At 24.5% G+C, this 25,699-nt stretch overlaps 3 protein-coding genes across 4 annotated transcripts; 1 reads left to right on the forward strand and 2 right to left on the reverse strand.

Moving 5' to 3' along the window:
• Nucleotides 1–240: 240 nt before the first annotated feature.
• On the reverse strand, nt 241–8,642 carry LOC112691096 (ubiquitin domain-containing protein 1). Its single transcript, XM_025565239.1, has 5 exons — nt 8,454–8,642; nt 3,948–4,184; nt 2,447–2,569; nt 2,188–2,306; nt 241–682 (listed from the first exon to the last, which is right to left on the reverse strand). The coding sequence occupies exons 1-5, from the start codon at nt 8,530–8,532 to the stop codon at nt 536–538; spliced, it is 705 nt and encodes a 234-aa protein (XP_025421024.1). The 5' UTR covers nt 8,533–8,642; the 3' UTR covers nt 241–535.
• Nucleotides 8,643–8,884: 242 nt separating this feature from the next.
• LOC112691097 (MMS19 nucleotide excision repair protein homolog) lies at nt 8,885–19,979 on the forward strand. Of its 2 annotated transcripts, none has more exons than XM_025565240.1 (18): nt 8,885–9,098; nt 9,646–9,884; nt 9,980–10,124; nt 10,442–10,629; nt 10,708–10,869; nt 12,139–12,361; nt 12,586–12,698; nt 12,793–12,907; nt 12,990–13,283; nt 13,370–13,520; nt 13,593–13,787; nt 15,775–15,886; nt 16,516–16,684; nt 16,751–16,911; nt 16,969–17,081; nt 17,183–17,339; nt 19,523–19,768; nt 19,826–19,979. In XM_025565240.1, exons 1-18 carry the CDS (start codon nt 9,017–9,019, stop codon nt 19,937–19,939), a joined length of 2,979 nt encoding a protein of 992 aa, XP_025421025.1. In that variant the 5' UTR covers nt 8,885–9,016; the 3' UTR covers nt 19,940–19,979. The 2 variants fall into 2 exon arrangements, with proteins under 2 accessions (XP_025421025.1, XP_025421027.1); XM_025565242.1 differs by having other exon boundaries at nt 10,708–10,863.
• A 191-nt stretch (nt 19,980–20,170) lies between these two features.
• LOC112691106 (tumor suppressor candidate 3) lies at nt 20,171–23,845 on the reverse strand. The gene is made up of 8 exons (XM_025565254.1): nt 23,736–23,845; nt 22,332–22,498; nt 21,894–22,014; nt 21,694–21,834; nt 20,958–21,098; nt 20,748–20,898; nt 20,291–20,456; nt 20,171–20,210 (listed from the first exon to the last, which is right to left on the reverse strand). Exons 1-8 carry the CDS (start codon nt 23,814–23,816, stop codon nt 20,195–20,197), a joined length of 984 nt encoding a protein of 327 aa, XP_025421039.1. The 5' UTR covers nt 23,817–23,845; the 3' UTR covers nt 20,171–20,194.
• Nucleotides 23,846–25,699: the final 1,854 nt, after the last annotated feature.

The raw sequence follows: 25,699 nt of genomic DNA on the forward strand, positions 1-25,699 counted from the left end.
AATTTATTTTATAGTTTATTGATATTATTAAATTTGATCATTATAAGTTTGTACTCTTATCTATTTTTCATTAAATACAATACCATGATCACACATACAAAATAGTTCATTAAAAACTTATGAAAGTAAGATAAAAACGTTAAATTGAATACAAAAAATTAAATTAAAAGTATTTAATAATAAAATTATAATGCCAAAACATTTTACTATTTATATTTTGTTTTGCTTATATCCTGATTTTATCATAAGCATTACATGTTTCAAACTTTAAAATTATCTTTTTTTTGCATAATAAAACTAAAGTAAGAATCTGTAAGCATTAAAAATGTCATAATGATGTTAATTAATGAAATAAAGTGAAATTTGACCTATAGATTAGGTAATTATAAAAATTATGACATTTTACTGAAATACAACTAAGCATTTAATAAAAAATAAAATATTTAGAATTTAAATGTACTTATGTAACATCAATTTCAATTTAATCCTAAATAGATAAGCATGTATCAAAAAACGAAATGACAGCACATAGAATTCAGCTTTCGTGTATTGGTTCAGGATTAATGATTACTTGAATAACATAACTAGGAAGAATTCTAGCTTCATCTATATGTAATTTATCACCCAATAGCTTACCACCAAAAAACCATCTCTGATGTTGTGGACCAATGCCTTGTTTAGCCTAATGAAAAATAAATTTATTTAATTATCATTATTAAAAATATATATCTTAAAAATTAAGTTTTACTAATTATATTAATTTTATGATAGAATAGGATATGGCAAGAACTAAAAGTAGTTTATCCATGTCAAAATCATCATACTAAACAACGTAGAACCAATTTCTTTAATAGTAGGAAACAATGCATCAAATAGCTACTTATAATTCTAAGAATAGATATTAATATATTATTATAATAAGTTTTATTTTTAAGTTGATAGTGTTTAATATTTTAATCATGAGACACTTATACAATTCATAAATAAGTATTATATTACTAATGTTTTCACTGATTTATTATTGATTAAATATAACCAATATTCTACAGAAATAGAGTACTTAAATAATACAATTATTGCATTTCAAGTATAGTCTTTAATATAATTTGGCATTTTAAGATTGAGTAAAATGTTTTTTAAAGACAGTGATGCTATTTAACCAAATGTTTTAAGTTATTAATATAAATTATTAAAAACAAGGCATGTCCCAAAAATAAGGTCTCCATGCTCCTAGACCCAAAAATATATATTTTTCCAAAAGTAACATTGAAGTATAGTGAAGCAAGCTTCTTCTCTTTCAAATAAAAGTTTGCTCTACTTAATCCAGTATTTAGATTGTGTATGCTTAATATAAAGTATGTGCTTCTATTTTTTTCATTCAAAGGATGAAACTCAAATATCAATACATAGGAGACATATGGTATGGATTGCATATCTGCAAAAAATATGAGAAAGTCACGTAGAGAATTTTCAGAAAATTAGGAGTTAGGAATTGTCTCTTACATGACAATGTCTGGCCTCACATTGCCTGCAACATAAAAACTTTCTTAGATCAGTTTGGTTGAGAAGTGATTTCTTATACCCTTTAAAGCCCAGACCTTGCTCCATCCGATTACCACTTGTTCTTGAACTTAAAGAAACATTTGATATGGAAAAAAGATGGAGACAGATGAATAGTTGAAAAAAGAAATATCCCAATAGTTGCAAAAAGAGATCACGGTGAGTTTCTATGAGGCATGCATACAAAAAATTCCAGTGCGGTATAAAAAATGCATGTAAATACAATAAATGGTCATTCTGTGGAATAATAATTCATATATACTATATATAAACTTAAGTAAAACATTTTTTAACTACATTTAATCATAATTATTTCGGAGACCTTACTTTTGAGGCATGTTTCGTATTAATTTAAAATTACAAATTGTTATAAAATTAACTACATTATTACATTTTGCACGATAAATGTAATACCTTTTACATTAATATTTACCAAAATAAAATATTGATACATTTTTATATTTTTATAACACAATTAAAATATATTATTTTTAAAACAGTTAACTTATAAAAATATAAAATTATTTTAATTTCAACTTAATATATTAAATAATAAATAAATAATTTAGTCATAATTGTTTAGTTTTAAAGTGAAAATGTATGTTTAAAAGACCTTAGGTTACTTACTTGTAATTTTTTTTTAGCTTGTGCTATAGTATCTCTTGTCATTAATGGCATTTTAATATCTTGACAGTTTGATGACAAGCGAAGTTTTAACATTATTTCTGAACCTTCATCTGAGGATTCTATACAAGATGTTAAAATTATAGGTAATAAAAATACACAACATGTATTAAATTATAAATTACACAATTTATGTTATAAATTATTTTTAGTTTAAAAAAATTTATATTATTAGAATAATTAATAATCAAAAAAGTAATACCGGTTTGTTCAACTGGAGAATCTCTGCCGCTGCCTTCTTTTACTATATTTATAGGATAAGAAAGACAGTACACAGGAACTTGATATCGAGTTCCTAATTCATCATAGCATTCAGTAAGAAATCCTTAAAAAAAAAAAAAAATTTGAATTATTTAATTTATTAATAACAATAAGAGCGTTCATTATATTTAAGTAATAGATTTATAAGTACATAAAGCCATCAATATATGTTTTTAAAAATTGAATTTTAATAAAATTTTTTATTATAATATATTTTCATATTTTTGCTGAGATATCAGCAACTAAGCTATTTTATCTAAATAATGTTTCCCACCAAGAAAGTGAAACAACCGAAAAATGGGTTCAATTTGGTTACTTTACATTAAAATAAAGTCAGCTTATCCTGCTTGGATACAATATTTTATTTTATGTTTAATTATAATGAAAATTTGGTATTAAAAACATAATTATATATTGCACATATTATTATTTAAACTTAACTATTAACAATCTTTATTTTCACTTATAATATTCTTAGTTTATGAAAATTAAATATTTATTTAAAAACAATTAAAAATAGTTTTCTCTTTAATTCACTTATTGATCAGCAGAGCTAGGATTTGTATGCAATAAAAAATTGTAAAATATGCATTTGAATTTTTATAAGATAAACACATAAATATAGTTAACAAAAAAAATATTTATTGAAATACATCAATGGTTGGCTGTTTGTTTTAATATAATGTAATTGAGAAATAAAATAAAATAATTTAAAATAAAATGCATGTTTGACAAAAAAAAAAAAAAAAAACAAGTTTTATACATTAAACAACAGGGCTAGAATTAAATACGAAATATACTATAAAACATTAATTTTTCACATTCTCATAATAGAAATATGCAATAATATTAATTCTATTCAATATATGCAATAATATGCATTTTATCCAAAATATGCAAAAACATTCAAAATAAAAACACCACCATTTATATCATATTGAGATGATTCGTGGACATTACTGACAAACTCAATAATCAGAAATAAAAAATGTAAATAAGTGAAATAGAATTGATATTTTTTTAATAAAAACATTTAAATCATATATATTTACTTTATTTCACTTATTTTTACTAATTTTAAATAATTTATTCTAATAAATATAAACATATACATATAAATCTATTTCTTACTTGTCATATTTGTTATTTATTATATATGGCAGAAGCGGCCAAACTTTATTTGACCACAATCTACTAAAACTATACTTCACCTTTGAAGATCGACTTTCTTAGAAAATTTTTTTATAAACTAAAATTAAAGATAAAAACTATACAGATAAAACTTACTGGCAATTTGTTCATAACCACCACGATTAATTTTCATGCAAGTGGCCTAAAAATAAATTCTAACATGATTGACTCTGAAATCGTCCGCAATCAACCGTTTGGCCGCCTCTGGTATTTGGTATAAAAAATAATTAAACAATCAAAAATATATTTACCGTTAGGAACTGAAATGTTAGCGCCGTCAAGTATAGCTTGTGCTAATTGAAAATCAGTCGATTCAGCAGCTGCAGTAGCTGCTCTTAATGCATCCCATATTTCTTTACGTCCTTCAAATGCTGGGGCTGTATCCCAAAACTCATCACGTTTACTTCGTAACTGACCTTCAGTTAAAGGAACATCAGATTTCCAACGGATTGTTTCATGGCACAATGGGTGATTTTTTCTATTAGTACCTATAGAGAAAATAGTTTAGTGAATTATAAAATATGATACAAAATAATTAATAATGATAAAAATAATAAGACCTATATGAAATAAATAACAGATAATCAACGGACAATATGAATTATGTTATTTCTTTAAAAATTAATGGATCTTTGTAAATAGGTTTTTATAAGGGTCCCCAAGTTACAAATCTAATAAATATTATATTCATTGATTTAAAAACAATTTACATTGTAACAGTTGAATCAATCATACAAATTTAGACTTTCAAAATTAAACTATACCTGAATATACAATATAGGTTACAAATATTTAAGATAGTGATTTATAATATACTATATATTACACACTATACAAGTTATTGGTTTATAAATATATAACTGTCTATATTTAATTCTTTCAGCAGCCAAGTAAATATTTTTTTTAACTATTAAAGTATTTATTTATTTTGTTGTCTAATGATATTTATTACATATTTTTAGTTCTAGACATAAGTAAATTTAATTAAATTTAATTAATTTGTATGCATTAATAATATAGTAATATTAGATAATTGTCTTGTATTATAATCATATTTATAATCAAGCTTGGACATAAACGAGTTAAAAAGTTAAAGTTGAGTTAATTTTAACTTTTTTATTTTAATTTAACTTTAATTTTTAACTTAACTGATGTAATTCACATTAAATTAACTTAATTGAAAATGAACTCAATTTATTTAACTTAACTGAGTTAAAAAATATTATTAACTCGCCCAATCTTGGTTATTTGTAAAGATATTCTGAATAGTATGATTTTTTTTTTTAAAATAACTTTCATTATTCTTTTAACTTCTTTTTCATAAGCTCTACAAGCCATGATGGCTTTTGGCATCCATAACTTCTCCACTTATCATAATTTTTTGCAACATTTATCTAGTTCTTTATCCCTATTTGTTGTAGATGTTTCTTCACTTCATCAATCCATCTGCTTCTTGGACGTCTTTGTTTCCTGATTCCTTCCATTCTTACATGCATTACTTGTTTGGGTAATATTTCTTTGTCCATTTTTTCTACATGACCCAGCTATTAAACCCTACATGATTTTATATATTTTATTATGTTTTAATTTTTTAGAATTTGTTCTATTTCTCTGCTGTTTCATATCCTCTATATTCCTTCTTCATTAACTGCTCCATATTTCTTTCTAATATCTTTAGCCTGTTGGCATCAGCTTTTGTGTCCAACTTTCAGCTCCATAGCATACTACAGGTCTGATGAGGTTTTTGTAAATCTTCATCTTAGTGACTTTTGACAGAAGTTTTGACTCAAAGAGTATGTATGATATTGGCATAGTATGCATGACTGCCGGCCATGAATTTTCTCTAAATCTTTACCATCATGTTATTACTGTTGTTAAGAGAAGAGCCAAGATACAAAAATTCTTTTAACCTCTCAAAGCAATACTCTCCATTTGTAATATTTTGCACCTTGTGATGTTTGTCGACTGCAGATAGTTTTATATACTTTGTCTTTTTTTTGTTAATTTTTAAACCCATCATTTTCCCTTTTAGTTCTATCATACAGAAGGCATCTCTCATGGCATTTTTGTTTCACAGATTTGTATAGAGCAATGTTGAACAATGTTGCAGATAAGGCATCACCTTGTCCTACTCCAAAAACAATGTCGAAAGAGTCGCTCACTGATCCACCTATTTTGACTTTTGCTGTTGCATTTTCAAGGGTCGTACCTATCAGTTTTATTATTTTATCAGGGACGCCATTTTTAACTAGTGCTTTAATTATGGCTGACCTATACAGGCTATCAAATGTTTGTTAATACCCAATAAATAACATGTGTACGTCGGAATTGATTTTTTGAAGACATTTTTCCATTATTAATCTAACAATAAAAATTTGATCAGTGGTGCATTTCTCGTTGTGGAAGCCACATTAGTATTCATTCTGTATTTCTTCAGCGTATATTTCTAGTTTTTTCAAGAGCATAATTGACAATATTTTATATGGGACACTTAGTAGCATAATTCCCCTATAGTTTGTGCATTATGCTCTATTTCCTTTTTTGAAAATAGGACATATGATTCCACAACTCCAATTTTTTGGCATCTTGTTTTCCCATATACAGCATATGCGATCAAATATTACGTCTTTATACTTCTTACTGCTATTTTTTATTAGTTCCCCTCTTATATCATTTTCATCAGAAGCTTTGTTATTTTTTAATTTGATAATAGTTGTATCAAATTAATTTATAGTTCGCTTTTCAATCTATGGTTGGGGGCCATGTGATATATTTTATACCTTATTCATAGTTGAGTAACTCGTTAAGTATTCTTTCTATATATCTGTAATTTCTTTTCTTTTTTTATCAATTATTGATCCATCCATTATTTTCTCTGCATGTTCTATTCTAGGCTGAAATCCTTTTTGAAACAATTTGATATTATTATAAAACAGTCTGCTGTTTCCCATCTTGTTTAACTTTTCAATCTACACGTTTTTATCATTTCCCTTTTCTTAGTGTGACTAATGGTTTTTGCTGCTCTTCTTAGGTTGCTGTATGTTTCATAGTTTTGTCTGGTTTCTCGTTATATTGTTGTACCATTTTTTGTCTTGCTTAATTTTTTTTAATAAGAATTTCAATATATTCATCATTTCTAGTATACTTAGTGATACCTACAGTATCCTGGGCTGCATTGACTACATCGATTTTGAAAAGCTCCCTCTCCCCTTTCTTCTATTTGATCTTTCGTATTTATGTCTCTTAGGGTACTTAGTCTTGTGTCACAAGCTTCCTGATATTTTATTAGGTCATCACTATTTTTTAAACATTCTGTGTTTCATTTCTTTCTTTTTATTAATTTGTCTTTTTGTATAATTTCTAAGCGTTGTCTAATTATTGCACAAACTAAATCGCTATTGGCGCCTCTCATCGTTCTGATGTCAGTTATGGCTAAGGCATGTTTGGAAGATACAAGTATATGAACGATTTGATTGAGGCATTTTTCATGTTTTTTTATGTACGTTTTTGTGTGGGAAGCAAGTAATTTTAATTACCATCCTGTGTGTCTTCACACATTGGGCTAAAAGTAAGCTATTGTCATTTGTATTGTCGTGTAAGGAGAATCTTCCAGTTATTGATTGTATTGACTTCTCTTCCTGTATCTTTGCAAAATTGCCAATTATAATAATCATATCATGTTTAGGTACTTTATCAGTGTATTTATCTAGGAAGTCGTGAAAATTCTCTTTTTCTTGTTTATCAGAGATTTTTGTTGGAGCACACATTGAGAATATTGTTGTTTCTGAATTTTCCTTTGAATTTTATTTAGCATATTCTATCTTCAAAGTTTAAGAAAAACTTGCTCATTTTCTTGCTTACATATAATTTGATGCCATAACTTCCTGTTTTCTTATCTGGACCATTATAGTATAATGTGTAGTCTTTATGTTGTATAGATTTTTGTCTATGCCATTTGATTTCTTGTAGAGTTACTAGATCGATGTTATACTTTCTAATCTCTAGTGATAATTAGTTCGTTTTTCCTACTTGCAACAGTGTTTGTATATTCCAAGTAGTAATTGTCCAGTCCGTTTTCCTTTATTTCATCCTCTTAATTTGGTTTCCTTGTTCAGTCTTTATCCCATTCTCTATGTTCGAGGCTTAATTTCCATTTTTATGGTTGTGTAAAGGTGCTTTTTTGCTGGGAGAGGTTATTAGTCTCTTGCTGAACCCCTACCAGGAGGGCTGAGTCCATTCTCACCTTTTAAGATAGGCATAGACTACTGTGGGTGAATTCTGCCTCCACCCACAAAGGGAAATAGATATTTAACTAATAAAAACAAGGAATACCAAATTTACACTTTTTTTTAATTTTGAATTAATATTTAAAATCTATTCACATTAGATCAAAATTTAATTAAATTACTATACAGTTATATAATATTTAATAATGAAAACAATATTCACATATTTTAAATTATTGATAGTCTTTTTATTTAGTTCTGTCTAAATAATATACACCTGTTACGTATGAAAGCATACCTAAAATAACATATATATATAATACTAATTATTTATTAATATTGTAAAAATGTGATTAATTATTATTAATTATATATTAAATAAATGTGGATAGTCAGTATTTTATGCACATGATATATTACATTAATTATATTGCAATTATATTAATAGGTAATTGTATAATGATAAATTATTAGTAGGATGAGATTTATCAAAATATCAAGAGAATTTAAATATATAGTTAAATACTTTACCAGAACTTGGGCGAGATCCATTGTCTGAGGACGCATTCCTTCCTCTGCGATTTCTTTGTAAACCTAAACAGCCTCCCATATTGTTCTAACAAGCCTTGGAATCATGGCAGCCTTACATTTATATAAAGCTAACTGGCGTTTTTAAAAATAGAAATTATAGTAAATTAATAAAATAATTTTATAACGTCTTCTGTTAAAAGTATAAATCATACACAATATAATAATAACTATGTAAAAAATAGAAATAGGTAACAATAAATATATAGAAAATGAAAAACAAATAATTATCAAACTCTGATAAAAAATACTTTCATCATGGAAATTATATTCCTTGTTTATTCCATGAATATTATGTGATATATGAAATAACCACAGATATCTGTGGAAATAACTCAATACTATCATAATAATAGTAAATAATTCACATTTCACATAACATATCACATATATTCAGGACTGGATGATAACGTGCATTACGAAATGTTGGTACATTTTTAATAATTTTGGAAAACCTAATAATAATTCTACCACAATAGTTTTCATTAAATATTTAACTTCTCAATATGTTGTGTGATTATAAAAATATCGCAAATGTTGTTGCAAGTGGAATAGATATAGATTCTACTAGTGAATTAGTGAGCAAAGGTAATACAAAATATAATTTAAATGTGTTTGAAAAATGTATTTTACTACATCCATTTTGTCATCATAATAACAGTAAACTATTGGATATTAATTGATTAAAATATGTAAAATAATTTTTTTGGTATTAACTCGGTACCTTATAATAAAACAGAAAATAATTATCAACCGTAAATTAAAATTTAAAATTTAAGATTTAATTTAATTCAATTTTAGTTGTATTTTTTGTTAAAAATAATGTAGCTTTCAGTTTGTTATTTTCTTAATTGAAGTATAAGTTATTAATATTATTTAATGATAACTTCTAATTTTTTTAATTGTATAACCAGATTATAAGACTTGTCAAACAAATAATTAAACCTTTATAAAAATAAATTATTTTAAATATTTTATTATTATTCAACAATAATTAAATTTACAACTAAAATGTCTGAAAATCATTAATTTTTCATTATCAGTTATATATTTAGTATTCAGTATATATTTCAGAATTATTATTTAACAAATATTTAAATTGATATTAATATTACAAAAAAAAATTGATTTTTAGCAATATCAGCTAGAGCAACAACATTTCTTGAATTTGTTCAGTCTCTTGAAGAAATATTAACATCTACTGAAAAAGATATTCGCTTAAATGGAGTTAAGGCATTTGTAACTGTTGTAAAAAATTTACCCTTGGATTTTTTTTTAACTGAAGAATTGGATTATATAAATCAATTTTTATGTGATCGTTTTATTGATCATCATTCATTTATACCAACAGTTTTAAGCGGAATTGAGTATACTGTAAGTTTTAAAACATCTTATAGAAATAATTAAATAATTCAAAACTGCACATATTTCCTCCTCTATATACTATATATTATATATATTATATTTAGGTACAAATGAAAAATATTACTAAGGAAATGATTGTACGATATTTTAATACGATTATGCCTCATTTTCATTGTCAATCACAACTTCAAAATGATCGATATACATTTTATTGTATTTTACATCAAATTTTTTTAAATCGACTAGAAGGTAATATTATACACATATATTATAAAAATATTTATTTGTATTGTTTAGTAACAAATCGCTTTTAATTAACAATTGATTAAAAAATGATTTAAAGATTTATTTATCATATAAAATCTTAATATTTTTTTTCAGGATTTTTTTTATTTTTATATTATTTTAGTATTTGATAATATACCCTAAATTCCAATGTAGAAATCAAAAATTGTAAAAATAATATACAATTAAATATTAAATGCCTAAAAATTTAATAAAATCAACAAATATTATAAAAAAAAAATTGCTTTTTAATAAAAAATATTAACGAACTATTATTCTAGATGTACGATTTATGGGACCAGATTTCTTGTATTGTGTAATTTCTTCAATGGATGGTGAACGAGATCCCAATAATTTAATACTACTTTTTAGAATACTACCTCAATTTTTAAGAAATTATCCATTAGGTCATTTAACTGAAGAAACATTTGATGTGATTGCGTGCTATTTTCCCATAGATTTCCATGAAGTATAATTTGGGTTTCAATTTAATAGTAATAACATGATTTATAAATTGACACTAATAAGCTTACATTTTATTTGACAGACTGAAGAAAGTAAAATTACTAGAAATGAATTAGCATCAAACTTGGCTAGATGTCTTACGTGTGTAGAAGAATTTTCAGATTTTTGTATTCCTTTGGCTTTACAAAAACTTGAATCTAACTTAATAATTGCCAAATTAGATTCATTGTATTTATTGGTAAATGTACATAGTTATAATGTATTTTATATAATTTATTTAAATTTATACCAACATTTTTATTTATTTATTATTTATACCAATCTTTTTATTGGAGTTGCTGGTTAAGTTAAAAATAGTTCAATTCTACATTTTGATATTAAAGAACTTAATTCATAATTGTGATTATATATTTAAAAATATTTTTAATTTATTGAGCAAAACATAAACTTTTCGTATATTCACTAATGAATATTCAAAAAAAAGTTACTAAATAAATTATGTATAAAATAAATTAAACTAAATACTGATCTAATTGGTTTCAGTTAATTCATTCCACAGCTATGTAAGTGTTAAATGATATCAAGTTATCAGCACATACACATCTTTTTATAATTTAAACAATACTTAATATTGTAATTTTAAGAAATCACGATTCTGCAATTGGGTCAAAATATTTATTAGAAAGTTTCAAAAATACTGATTTTAGATTTCTTAGAATTTATTTGATGAAATTTTCTATTATATTATATATATATTTTTGATTGTAATATACTAGTAACAATTAGAATTTCTGTATTTCATCAAGTAACTTTAATGAGCTTTCAATTTCTCTTAAATGCTTATGTTATGAAAACATGTTCTTAACATTTATATTAAAATAAGAACTAACAATTTAATCACACAAAAAGAAATTAAATTCTTTTATGTTATCATAAAGAGTTTGAATTTAGTTTTTTAGAAACTTTTCATCAATTCTGTATTTTGAGTCTTTACAAGTTAAGTGCCATGTATGGGTGTATTGACCCAGTGTATCAAAGTGTTTCTTCTCAGATTCTGTAGGTTTACTCAATATGTTTGAACGTTTCAAAGGGAAGGAAGAAAATTATCAATTTTTAACACACAGTCATAAAAATAAAATGCTCAACCATTTCATAAACTTGTCCTGCAGGCCATAATCTATTTAATTTCCAAAAGAAAACATGTAAACTAAAAGGTTTGAAGACCTTATGTGGTAATAAAGTAATTATTACACATAGGACTTGAAATCCCTAAATGGCGCTCTTAATAAGTTAACATTGTAAAGTTAATAAGCCCCACATTGCACTGTATTAATAACAATATTTTTTGTAATGGCACTTAATATGTTAATGTTATTTGTTTTATTTTTGCGAATTGGATATTTAAATAGTTATTAAGTACATAATGTTATGTTTCAAGAATCATAAAAATTAATTAAATACATTTTATAATTTATATAGAAAATTGACAATGTCTATTTTATATTTATGTTAGAAACTTTGCTGTGAATACTTCAATCCTATTAAGATCAAGTCTCATATTGAAGAAATATGGCGTATTTTAAAAATTATTATCATGTCCGATAAGGAAGATTCAACAGATGAAGTTAGAGAAGCTGCTATTGGTGTTTTGACTGCCTTATTGTATTCTTTAGCCATTGTTAAAGGAGATGATAAACAAGAACAACTTTCAGATTTTCTAGAAATTATTCTTAAAAGTTTGTACTTTTTAATTCATTTATAAGCGTTATTTTTAGAAGATTAAAACGGTTGGTCTAAATACCTTCCTTTTTTTTTTTTGGTACTACTGACTATCTTTCGACTCTGTAAAAAAATTAAATGTATTAAATTACTTTTAGACAGTTATTATTATTTTCTAATAAAAAAAAATTAGAAAATATAGTAATAAAAAAAACCATAATTTTTATATTTATTTTTTCAGGTTCTACTAGATTTTTATTAGATACTCAAGCTAATTTATTCATACCCTCAATTAAACTTCTTTGTAGTGTTGGAAAAACTTCCAAATATGCTTGTCTTAAGATAGCAAATAAAGTAAATTTTTTTTTATAATTACTTTTAGAATTACTTTTAGAGATGAAATAATAAAGTTTGTTTAAATTATAACTGATATTTTTTTTTAAAATAGGTTTACTTAATGTTACTTGACAAAAGTGACGTATCACAAACAGAAATCACTAGAATCATAGAAGGTATGGGATTAATCACTAATATGTGTTTACAAATGTCAATTGATTTATCATGTAAGTTACCAGATATGTAAAGTTCTAATCGTAATAACTTTTATCCAAACATTCAAGATTCATCAAATCATTTTATTCTTAGGCATTCCGGGCTTAGATAGAAGATGGGAAGAAATAGGTTGTTATTTTTTGCTGTATGCTCAAAATGAATTGCCTGAAGTTAGAATATCTGCTTTGAAAGCATTACAAATATCAACTAGATTACTTACAAAATCTCAACGTCAAAATTATTATTGTATTATTACCACATTAATTAAATCTAATACAACAGGTTCAATAAGAAACGAAACATTATCATGTTTTAAAGAAGCAGCAAAATATTATAAAGAAGAAATTAATACAGATATCATACATTTTAATATAAATAATTTGAACCGTAAGTAATAAATAAATCATCAACATTTAATATTTAATTAATTTATAAAAGTAAACACTAATATATTTTTCATAATTTATACTAAGAGTCAAATGATATTTTGATGAAATTTAAATGGTTAAATGCAATATGCTCTTTGGGAAATGAAGAATATTTTTTCAAATTAATTAATGATATAATGTGTGCCAATTTATGTAGAAACCAAGAAGAAACCCAGATGACTTTAAACTGCTTAAGGTGAATAAAATATCTATATGTTCAAACATTATAATTTTTTGAGATTTGTTCTTATACCACTTTATATTTTAGAGAACTTGTTAGAAACATTGAAAATACTAAATTGTTGCATCATTTTACATTAAATAATGGACTTTTAAATTGTATTTTAACTTTATGGATAAATGGTATAAAGAACTGTGAAAATTTTCAAATTTTTCGAAATGAAATAATTTTGAACGATGTGTCATTTGTTGTAAATTCTATTGTAAAAATAATCAGTAACAGGTAACTTTTATTATTATTACTATTTATTTTTAACATTAATTATTATATTATTTTATCTAATAATCCACTTAACACAGTTGTTATAAAGAAATTTTCAATGATAAAAATGTTTATATACAATAATTGATACAGTGATAGTAACACCAGGTGCCCTATGTGAAAATGTTTGGTTTTACCACTGGCCTGACCTTAGAGATCATAATAGAAATTTTCATAAACAAAATTTAAAGTTTTATCAGTGATGTAATAATTTAAAATTTTAAAATATAGTAATTAACACAAATTAGGTTATATATTTTTTTTATGAAATTTCATTTTGGCCCTACCTTATAATTGTTGACTTGTTGCTCATACCTAAAAAAAATTCTGGCGTCGTCACTGAATGAAATAATAAATTATTTTTAGAAATTTGAAATAAATTTATTGGTTTTTTTACATGATATTGACCAAATTAGGTATGTTTTAATCCATTTTTACTAATGAAAAATCACATAAACCCTAAATTCAAAAGTATTATTTTTAGATTATATTCTTAAAAGTTTAAATTATTGTTATAATATGCATGTAATTCTAATATAAGTATCTAATTGCATTTTCAAATTGTACGATATTATATAGTTTTATGTAGTCTGTTGTAGAACAAATACATTCTACATTTAACTTATAATTTAAAACATTAAATTTTAATTTAAAAGTATGCTTAGTTCTGAAAAAATCATATTAGTATTTGTTTTTGTTCGCATTAGACAACGAGTTATGGGAAATGGACATGTTTTGTAGTAAATATTAGATAGGTCTAAGTGAATCGTTTCATATAATATCTCACCTTAGTTGGAATTAATTTTTATTTTTTAAAAGTAATATAAGTAAATTATTAATATATAACCTAAAGTGAAATGTTCTACCCATGTTGCATATGCATCTAAATTACTTATTGTATTTATAAAAATAATAATAATATCAATATTCTGTCTTAATTTTTTTCCTTTAGCACAAAAATACACATCAAATAAGAAAACAATTTTAATTTTGTTAAGATTCAATGATTTTTTTTTCTTGTTTCAGCTGTCTATAAAATGGTTTCTTAAATATCTAATTTCAACAAATCACTTTAAATCAAAATTTGATTATTTTAATTTATATCAAAATAACAAATATATATATATTAATTACAATTATTTAGAATAGTTTTAGGATTTTTTCCTCAACTACAGTGGAAATGTATATATTATTTTTATACATATAAACTTTATTTATTCATATGACCATCAAATATATATAAAATTAGTACAATGAAAAAAAAAAAATGATGTTATTTAAATTTTACATTAATTATTTTGCTTTTTTTCTCCTCCGTGTATTTATTTTAATTTTTTATTTTAAATCTTTCTGTAAGAACTATGATAGCTCAACAATTAATTATATAAAATAACTTAACAATTAATTACAACATAGTACAAAATTAAACATAATATGTTATTATCCATAATACAAAAAGCTGAAAATAACAGAAATTTTAAATAATAATATTAATAAGTAATATTATTATAATAAGAGTGAGAAGTTAATATTAATAGAGGATATAATTAGTCAAGAGAAATTTATTTAAAGAAAATAGAAGGGGTTAAATTTTTTTTTTGTTATGAACATATTTATGGGTAATAAATTTTTTAATACAAAATAAAAATATGTAATTATTAATTACCTAATAATATTACATAAAATTATTCATTCAGAATTTTACAAAGAAATTAAAGCTTCTAAATAATTAACATCATTTACAATACAATATATGTTATATTTATTTCCTCGAAGTTAACTCAAAAAAAGTTTATATTTTTTTTATAATAATGTGCTTATTTAATATTAGTATATTGTATAATAATATATATTAAATTATAATTAATAAAATAATAATATAAATAAGATAAGTACAGTAATTTACTTGTTATGTTTGTATTATTATTAATTTAATGTTTATTTTTAGTGAACAACAACGTGTACTAAATCAGTTTATTCAATATTTCAATGATATTGTAGAAACAAAAATATGTTATCAATCACTTTCTGATATAGAAAAAGACAAATATTCATACATGGTAATTTATAAATTATTCATTTCATAATATTGAAGTTTTATTATTCGGAAATAAAATAAAATTTTATTTAATATTATATTATACCTGCTAATGGTTATTTATCTAGCTAAAATCATGCAAAAATTGAAACATCTCGCATTAGTATACTTAAAAATAACTTATAGACTACCATTATATAAATTCTTTATTATTTAAACAATAGTTAATGGGTCTCAAGTAATACTTATTTATTTACTCCTTTAAAATAAAAGGTAGAAATAGTAATGGTATAGTTATATTCCTAAAAATATAGTTATAGCCTAAGGACAGATTCCTATACACATATGTTAGATTATTCTATGTTTTAGTTGAGACATTTAAACCTTTAGATTAGCTTATTTAACATTAATATTAATATGATTTTTTTTTATAATTACTTTATGGTATACTTTTAAACACATTGATTAATGTAATAAACAATATTCACATTAACTTGTATAATAAATCAATATGTTTATCCAAATATACATGTAAATATTTTTATAATTTTTGAAGTTTGAAAAATAAATAGTTTAAGAAAAATATTGAGATAATAAATAGTTAAACTTTTCTACTTTAAACATTTAATAACAATAAATATATTCTTACAGGTTATTTTATTAGAAAGTATTTTAAATTCTGTTAATCAAGATGTCAAAATTAATAATGTGACTTTAATAATACAGAATTGTGTTGAATTATCTACCTTTACAAATATTTCAATATGTAATTTGTCTGCTTCACGATTGGCAGCTACATTAATAAATAAGTATATTGAAGGTATATTGATTATTACATTTTTTTTTTTTGCATGAATATTTTTTTTTTTTAATTATTTATTTATAGGGGATGAATCCAATGTAATTCTTAATAACTTAAAATTACACTTAGAAAGTAATTTACATTTGGCAAATGTAAATAAGAAAAATGTTATTAATCAAATTTCATGGATCACCAAGTCATTAGCACTTAAGGGACATAGTAAAATGTTACAATGGATTGATTGGGTAATATTAATTAATGTATGGAATTGAAATCATTGTGTTTTAATACATACATTTTAGTCATTAGATTTATTAGCAGACCCTTCTTATGGAAAAATGATGACAATGTGTTTTAAAATGTTAACAAATGTAGACGATGAGTACTTAAATACAAAATGTTTTTGCTCAGTCAAGTAAATATACTAGATAATATTTAATAATTTTTATACTTCCATTTCATTTTTATTTTAAATTTCAATAAAATAATATTTTGTTATAATTCATTAAACTATAGGTTGTTGTACAGACAAAGAATATTTTGCTATGTTATTGAACCACTGGTATCCAGTTATAATACATTGCCTGAACCAATCAAAGAAAATTATCTCATAAGTATTTTATATCAAATAGATGGTAATAATTATGTCACACTTTCGCCTTATTTTTCCAAGGTAATTTTCAAAATTTATTCAATTAAATAAAATATAATTAAGAATTATATTTTTATGTGTGATTATTACTTTAATTTTGTTGTTGAATGTCAGTGACATATGATTGTTATTAAAAATCACAATATATTTAATTATTGCTTAATTATTTTAATATTCTATATTGACTTACACAAAAGAATATATTTATATAATATATTGATATTATTTGATATTCTATTAGCAATAGAGTTTAAAATTGTACTTAATCATATGATGGTTTATCAGTTTAATTCTCCACTACAATACTATAATTTTTTTAAATTTATATTTGTATACATTTTGAAACAATACAATCTAAATTTTTTGAATCTTCTAGGCATTTTAAAGACCATTATGGTCCATTGCCGCATCAACAACATCCCTCCACTTCTCCCTGTTGTTTGACACTTCCTCTTCATTCTCTATCCCCATTATTCTGAGGTCTTCCTTAATTCTATCTGCCCACCGTTGTCTGGGCCGTTTCGTGCTCGGTCTCCATCTCGTTATGTTCCCCAGTATTCCTTCCGATCTCCAAACATGACCTGCCCATCTTAATCTATAACTCTTCATAATTCCTATAATATTGGCTTCTCCAAATAAACTTCTTAACTCTTCATTTGTCCTGACTTCAAAATCACCTACATCATTTTTTTTTGGTCCATAAATCTGTCGGAGTATTCCTTTCAAAAACACCCAATTTGTTTTCATCCGTTTTGGTGGTTGCCCATGTCTCGCATACGTATAGTACTATGGGTCTAATTAAAACTTTGTACAATTTTATCTTTGATCTTCTTGAGAGTAATTTTGATTTGAAAAGTGTTGATAGTCCAAAGTAGCATCTGTTTGCTGCTATCAACCTCTCTTTTATTCTTCGTCGCTATTCGCGTTTTCTTTCACCCACGCTCCAAGGTATTTGAAGTGTTCTACTCTTTCAAAAGAATAACCTTCTATTTCTAAATTTCTTGCCGTGTGATGATTCCTGGACAATATTAGATATTTTGTTTTCTCTTTGTTTACGCTAAGACCGATTTCTGCCCCTATCCTTATTAGTTCTTTTGCAGATTGTTTTAGACTTTCCTCATTTTCTGTGGTTAACACTAGATCATCAGCATAGGCTACAATTACAAGCTGTTAGTTATCACTGATTTTTATTACTTTCGCCTTGCTAAGGACTTGTCTCACCACTGACTCTAAGGCAATGTTAAACAAAGCCGGTGACAAAGCGTCTCCTTGTCTGAGACCTGTCGACACTAGGATATTTAAATATATAAGAATAATATTGAAAAAATTAGAAATGCATATGTTAATTCTTTTTTAAAAAAATAAAAATATGAATGAAACCATTAAACTGAGTAGAAAAATTAAAATATACAAGTAATTTGTCAGTTTAATTCTTAGAATTTATATTTTATTCGCTATGAATTTAAAAAATAACTTAAATTTAATAATATATTGGAATACATGCATTAGAAATTTTAAAATTATTTATATATACAGTATATTAATTAGAAAGTTAGTGATTGTAACTCATATAATATATAATACATGTATTTGATTTGAGGTTTTTTAATGTAGTATTTGAGTAACGGACTATCTTACACAATGAAAAAGCATTTCATTTTCAATGAATGAGAGTCATTGATTATACCTAAAATACCAAAATGTTATGACAATGTTGGTTAATAGAGCTAACCAACATTATTATACTTAGCACACTTTGCTTTTAATACTAGTGAAAGATTCCTTGGAATTTATTTATTATATTATTATTTAAAAAAAAATGTAAGGCTTAATTGCCAAACTTTATTATCTATTATTTATGTATTTTAATATTTTGATGAGTTATAAAAAACTATTGTGTATAGTACTTAAAAGAACTTTGTGAGATCATTAATAATAGGTATTCAGTGAGATATTCAAAATAACAATAATTTTGTTAAAAAGATCTTGCAGGGTTTAAAATGTAATTGTTTATAACAATTTAGTTTTGTTACTTTGAACAGTTGTGAAAATATATTCAAATATTACATAAAACATAAATGAGAAATGGGTTGGTTAAAAAATTGGCCTACAAAGATGAAAACTTTTAAAACTTTTTTATTATACATTTTATATAAATTAAGAAATAACCACTAATTATTTGATAAATATTTAAATTGTTGCAGATATTACCAGTATTACTTCAACTTTTATCTCCAGAACAGATTTATGTTTTACAGTCGTTAAAAACTTTTCGTAACCTTTTAGAATCCAAAACTCCAGTTTTAGAAGATCATTTACAATCTTTTATACCAAAACTACTTAATCTAAGTCAAAACTCAAAGTATATGGACATAAGAATAGTTGCTTTACAATGTCTGTACAATTGCTGTGACTATTCTTTAATCAAACTTTTACCATTAAAAAAACAAGTAATAATAACCAAGTAACATTATCTTACAACATTTTTTAAAACAATTATTTTTTAGGTTATTTGTGAACTAGGAAAATGTTTAGACGACAAGAAAAGATTAGTTCGCAAAGAAGTTGTCAAAACAAAATCAAAATGGTTATCAATTGATGTAATTAAAGATGATAATTAACTAATAACAATTTTTAAAATATATTAATAATGAATGTAAATATAATGTGTAGATCTTTATTTTATATCAAATATCAGGTATAAGTTATTACTAAAAACTTCGCAGTAATATAAGATAATAAATTAATTTTATGATTCTAAGGTTTATAAAATGACAAAATATTTAACTCTTTATAAAAAAACATAAAAAAGCCTGTGCAGTTTTGAAAAATAATATAGAAAAAAAAAAATAGTAGATGTTCATTTTACATCTTCATTATTTTATCAAAAAGCTGAAAAAAAATATATAAAAAAATATAAATATAAATATTACTTAATAATATATTAAATTGTTTAAATATTTTTTAATTACCTGTAAGGATATCCATGTGCTTTTGATTTGAATATAGAGAGAATAACACTAAATAAAAATACTACCAATGCTAAACCACCTACAGTCATAATTTTACGTGTTTTTGAATCTGTTTTCTTAGTGTAAGAATCAGTCATTATCACAGTTCCAAAAACCAGTATTGTATCTACAGCAGCATTAAGGAAAATTTTAATGTCTTAACATTTTCTAAGAAATATTAAATCTTCATACAAACTGAATTATAAAATAAATTATTACATATTAAACGACAAAATACAATATGAAAACTAGTTTTATAATTTGTTATTAAAGATTGGTCTGAAAACTTTTTTCCTATTAATCTACATTAATATTGACATTAATGTTTATATATTATACAACTTATGTTATATTTGTTAATATATTCTGCATGGTTGTTTTTAATTAAATGCAGTTAAAATAAGCTTTTAAAGGATACTTAATATGATTATGATATAAGTTTCCACAATAAACTGTCCTTGAGAAGAGTTGTGTATATATGTAATACTTCCTTGTTGATTACGATGCATTAATGGTGGTCCTCTTATGTGATTCCACATTTGTCCAGATATCATAGTTAAACAGAATAACTACAATACATAGTTATAATATGCTACTTAGTATTTATATAATATTATAACAAACTTACCACAGCACCAATTCCCCATAAATTTTTATTAAAAAACATCTCCATATTATTTCGTCTGACATACAAAAATGATGAACATATTGCAAATAAGATAGATAAAGCCAATGTACTTGAATAATTAGGTGGACGGAATATTCTTATCTAAAACAAAAATTGTTGAAATTAAAAAATTAAAGAATAATTCTAGTTGAAAATGTACATAACCGACTTCAAACCTTTTTAAAACTATTACCCATAAATTTGTTAAGATATTAGCAAATACTCTTCTCCACTAAAAAAGTACATGTACCAGGCCTAACATATAATCTGCATTGTTAGATAATCGGTTATAGCAACTCAAACTGATTCATGGAACCATAATGATATATTATATATAAGTGCATATTTTTATATTTTTTTGTTTGTACATGTGTACATGGTTTTTCTCAGAAAACCTCATTTAATCAAGAGTACACTCTATAAATATTATTTGAAAGTAATAAAACAATACTGATAATTATAATAATAGGTATGAAAATAAAAATTAGTTTTTACTCCTCAAAAAACCCTATTTTAGCCACTAGATTAGAAACCATTGGTTTAATACTGATATAATACTATACAATACATTTTTCTTAGGTTATTGATAATATAATTTATTTATAATAGTACAATATGGGTCATAATAACATTTTAACTTTCATACACTATCATGAAAGTATAATTTTCTATAATATAATATATTAATAAAACTTACTTGTATGTCAGTTCTTTCTTGTATCCATTTTGCAATCATTTCTGAAGCAAACCCTACTCTTTGTATATCCATAGTATCTAAAGGTTTTGATTTACCTTTTGGTGGGAAATGCATAAAAACTGGAGCAGTATTAATTTTCAACTAAAAAAACATTGTTATTTGATAAGTTGTAATAAAAGAACATAATTTTCAGTACTAACCAATTGAAAAATGTCTGATCCCTCATCAAAGTCAACAATTCCAAAATATAAAGGATTTTCACTTGGTCTATGAGAATAACGATAAGAATTTGCCACAATCATAAATTCATCACTTGCATGCCTATACATTTAATAAAATACCTTAAAGTATAATAAAATATTTTTTTTTAAGTATAACGAGAAATAATCAACTAAGAAACACTTATCTCAACAGTTATTTCATGGTCACAATTAACCTTACCAATTAATAGAAGGGTTCAATACTGGTCTTGCCCTAGAAACTTTACTCTCACCCAAAAAACAAAACCACCAAAAGCTGTTTAAATTAGCATTTATATGTTTAGAAATCCGTAATCTCGTTTATTTATGATATATCCCATTAAAATACTATTTCATCATAATTTATATTCTTAGTATAAAATCATCAAAAAAAAATACCCGCATATTGAACACTGCCTGTGAGATGCCATTGCTGTGAACATTATAATGACTGAATAGTTTCTTGGTGGAGATTTTACAAATTCCTTGAATTTTGGACCATTAAATTTAACCACATATTTCTTTTGATACAAATCATTCAACTGTTGTACTTTTTGGTCAAGACTCTAAAACAATAAATTACATATAAATTATTAGAATTAAAATTATTTAAAGATGTACTTAATTAATAACATGGTAGACATTTCATCTGGAACAAAAGGATGGATGTTAAAATATTACTTTATAGGGCCAATGGAATGTCAAAAATTATAGTCAGACCAGACAAAAATTAAATTAAGTGTATTAACTATAAATACAAATAATATAATACAAGTAGAAGTCGGTTCTTTGTCATATTTTTTTTGATTCAATGCAATCAGACGAGGGATTGAAATTTTTACTAATTTATGAAACATGTGAATTAATGGCAAAAGTTTTTTTTTCTCTATTTGAGAATATATAGATTAATTTTAAAGATTTTCAATTTTTCTTTTGTTGCAGTAGCGTAAATATAATAAATTATATGGATGATAAAAGTGATATTCAATGCATAAATTAATTGTATGTATAAAACATAGTAAAAGTTTTGAATTTAAATAATGAAGTACAAATTATAGATAATTTTTAAACTGATATAATAACTGATTTGCAGCATGCTCCTGTGATTTCAGTTTATGTCAAACATTCTTATAATATATATATAAATAATAATAATAATATATAAAATTACCATTTTTTTTTTGCTTATTAAAAAAACTAGTTAGTTAGCTAGTATAATTATAACTAAGATTGGATTAATGTCTAGTAAAATAGATCCAGATATTTTCTAATAAGGTCTGTTCCTGCTGTTATTACCCCTTTTTGATTATAAGATTTCTAACTACTAAATTTTTAAATGTTATGTCAGTTGATGGATCAGAAAAAAACATTGAAGAACGATACTTTTAATTTATTCAATGTAAAATAAAATATTATTATTCATAAAGATCCATGTCTTCAATTGTCCTGTTCATTTATGAAGTATAATAAAATAAAATGAACTGTTCAGGTGCTACTAAAATTATAACATACACTTCTGATCACAATTAAAAATATTTTTGTCAATCTTTCATATTATTATTAATTTAGAAGCAAAAATGCATGAATGATAAACTTATTAAAAACTATCATGAACCACTTATAATCTGTTTGTCAATAAATTAAATTTATATTTTTATTTTAGTCCCTAATAAACATAAATATGTAATAAACAATACCTAAAAATTAATCTTTTAAGTGAAAAAAAAACACTAGTTGTTTATACAATATTTAAATATAAATGTTACATAAACAACTTAATTTTATAAATAAAATGTATCTTACTTTAGAACGTTCTTCCCGAACACTTTCAACAAAAGAATTGAAAATAAAAAAAGCACACAAAATAATTGATATTAAATGCATTTTAAAGTATGAAAAATGTACGTAGATTAATATAAATGCATAGCTATAATAAACCACTGAATTTAGTTTAATTAATACAATTTAAAATAAACATATGATGATTATTCAATTGTAACAGAATTATACATCTATAAACATCAAAATGTAATATGTAAATGAATGACGTTGACTATTAAAATTTTATATAGTACAGCCTATACATAATTGATAAAATGTTCTTACCGGTTTGATAAAATTTCATCAATAAAAAAAGGATGCCAACTTTACTTATTTGATACTATCACAAAAATATGATATATCTGTGGTCTATACCAGCAGTACAAGACTTAAGCAGCGGTCACACGGTGATAGTAAACCGTGATAGTTTCTATGGGTTTGTCTATACGCAGTCGATTAGACCAAATCCCCTCAGAGAGTTGATGGATGACTAGTTCTGTGCGAACTTTTATGAATATTTATTTAATTTAATACTATCCAAATCAACATACTAATTATGTTCACCCTAGAACAAAAGCGTCACATGAGAATAAGTAGTAAGGTTCAATCCCAAAAATTATGCTATACAAACTTATAAATTAATACCCAGAAAATTTAAAAATAATTAATATTAGGTTTATTTTAATTTTTTTTTTTTTAGTATCTTTGTTAGTAAAAAAAAAAACCAAAAACACTTAAAAAATATGTGTTTCAATATTTGATAATTATAATTTTTATTATATTTTGTTAAGATACGAGAATGGTCTGGAATATGTGAATATTCCAGGCTTATCGTTGTTGGGAAAATTATATAGGTATAAATTGTTAATCGCAAATATTCTAGAATTTGTTTGCGATACCTGTTAAGTTAAATACGCAAGCTGCAGACCACCACAGCATTTATGCCGGGCTTACACAATGCGTAGTACTTGTCATTAGTACTTGTCACTCGCACTCGCACAATGAGTGTAAACAGAAAAAATAGTGTTTAGTATTAGTAAAAACGGGAGTGCAAGCAGGGGCGGATCTAGAGTCGGGGAACTGTGAGTCGAGCCATTTTAAGAGACCATTTATTAGGGATGAAACTGAATTAGAAATTAATACCTTGTAAAAAAAAACACAATATGCTCATAAAAGTGTACAAGTATATTTATATTACATTTTAGAACTAGTGATACCACCGATAATGACTTATTTACGATTAATAAATATAATCTAATTTTATCAGCGCAACAAACGTAAGGAATAAAATATGATTTACTTAACATTCTACTAAAACGATATAATTTAAAATATAAATTATGAATTGAAAAATTTTAAATTTTGAATATACATGGCATTTATTTTTCAAGTAACTCCGATGGGTCAACTGTCCAAGAGTCCAAATCAAGGTCTAAGAGGAAAAAAATATTTCCAAGAGGCCAATTTTGTCAACAAATATTAACTGTGGGTCAGCTGACCCCCTGAACCCCCCCCTAGAACCACCCCTGATTGCAAGTGAATAGAACGTCGTTCTATTTACTAAGACAAGTTGCTAACCCCTCCACGACTCTACTCTACTCGTGGTTGCACTCGCAACGTGTGACCGAACGATGTAAGTGTTTAGTGACAAGTATCGGTAGCAGCACATGCGTATTTCGTTGGTTGACATTTGGTTCCCTACTACTTACTTGCTGCTTACTAGGTATTCACGTGTGAACAATAATAGATAAGAGTAGTACAAGTGGTTTATGCGAGTGACAGGTACTAATGACAGATACTACACATCGTGTAAACCTGGCATTAGTGTCGATTACGATTTTGGAGCGTAAACGATAATCGCCTTTATTTTCATTTTTTTAATACTTACGCATGGTTTTCCGTAAGTGACGTGCTAAACAATTAAACAATATAATTTTATATTATTT

This window comes from Sipha flava, unplaced genomic scaffold (genome assembly GCF_003268045.1).
Source record: "Sipha flava isolate LNK unplaced genomic scaffold, YSA_version1 557_pilon_pilon, whole genome shotgun sequence".
Lineage (NCBI taxonomy): Eukaryota > Metazoa > Arthropoda > Insecta > Hemiptera > Aphididae > Sipha > Sipha flava.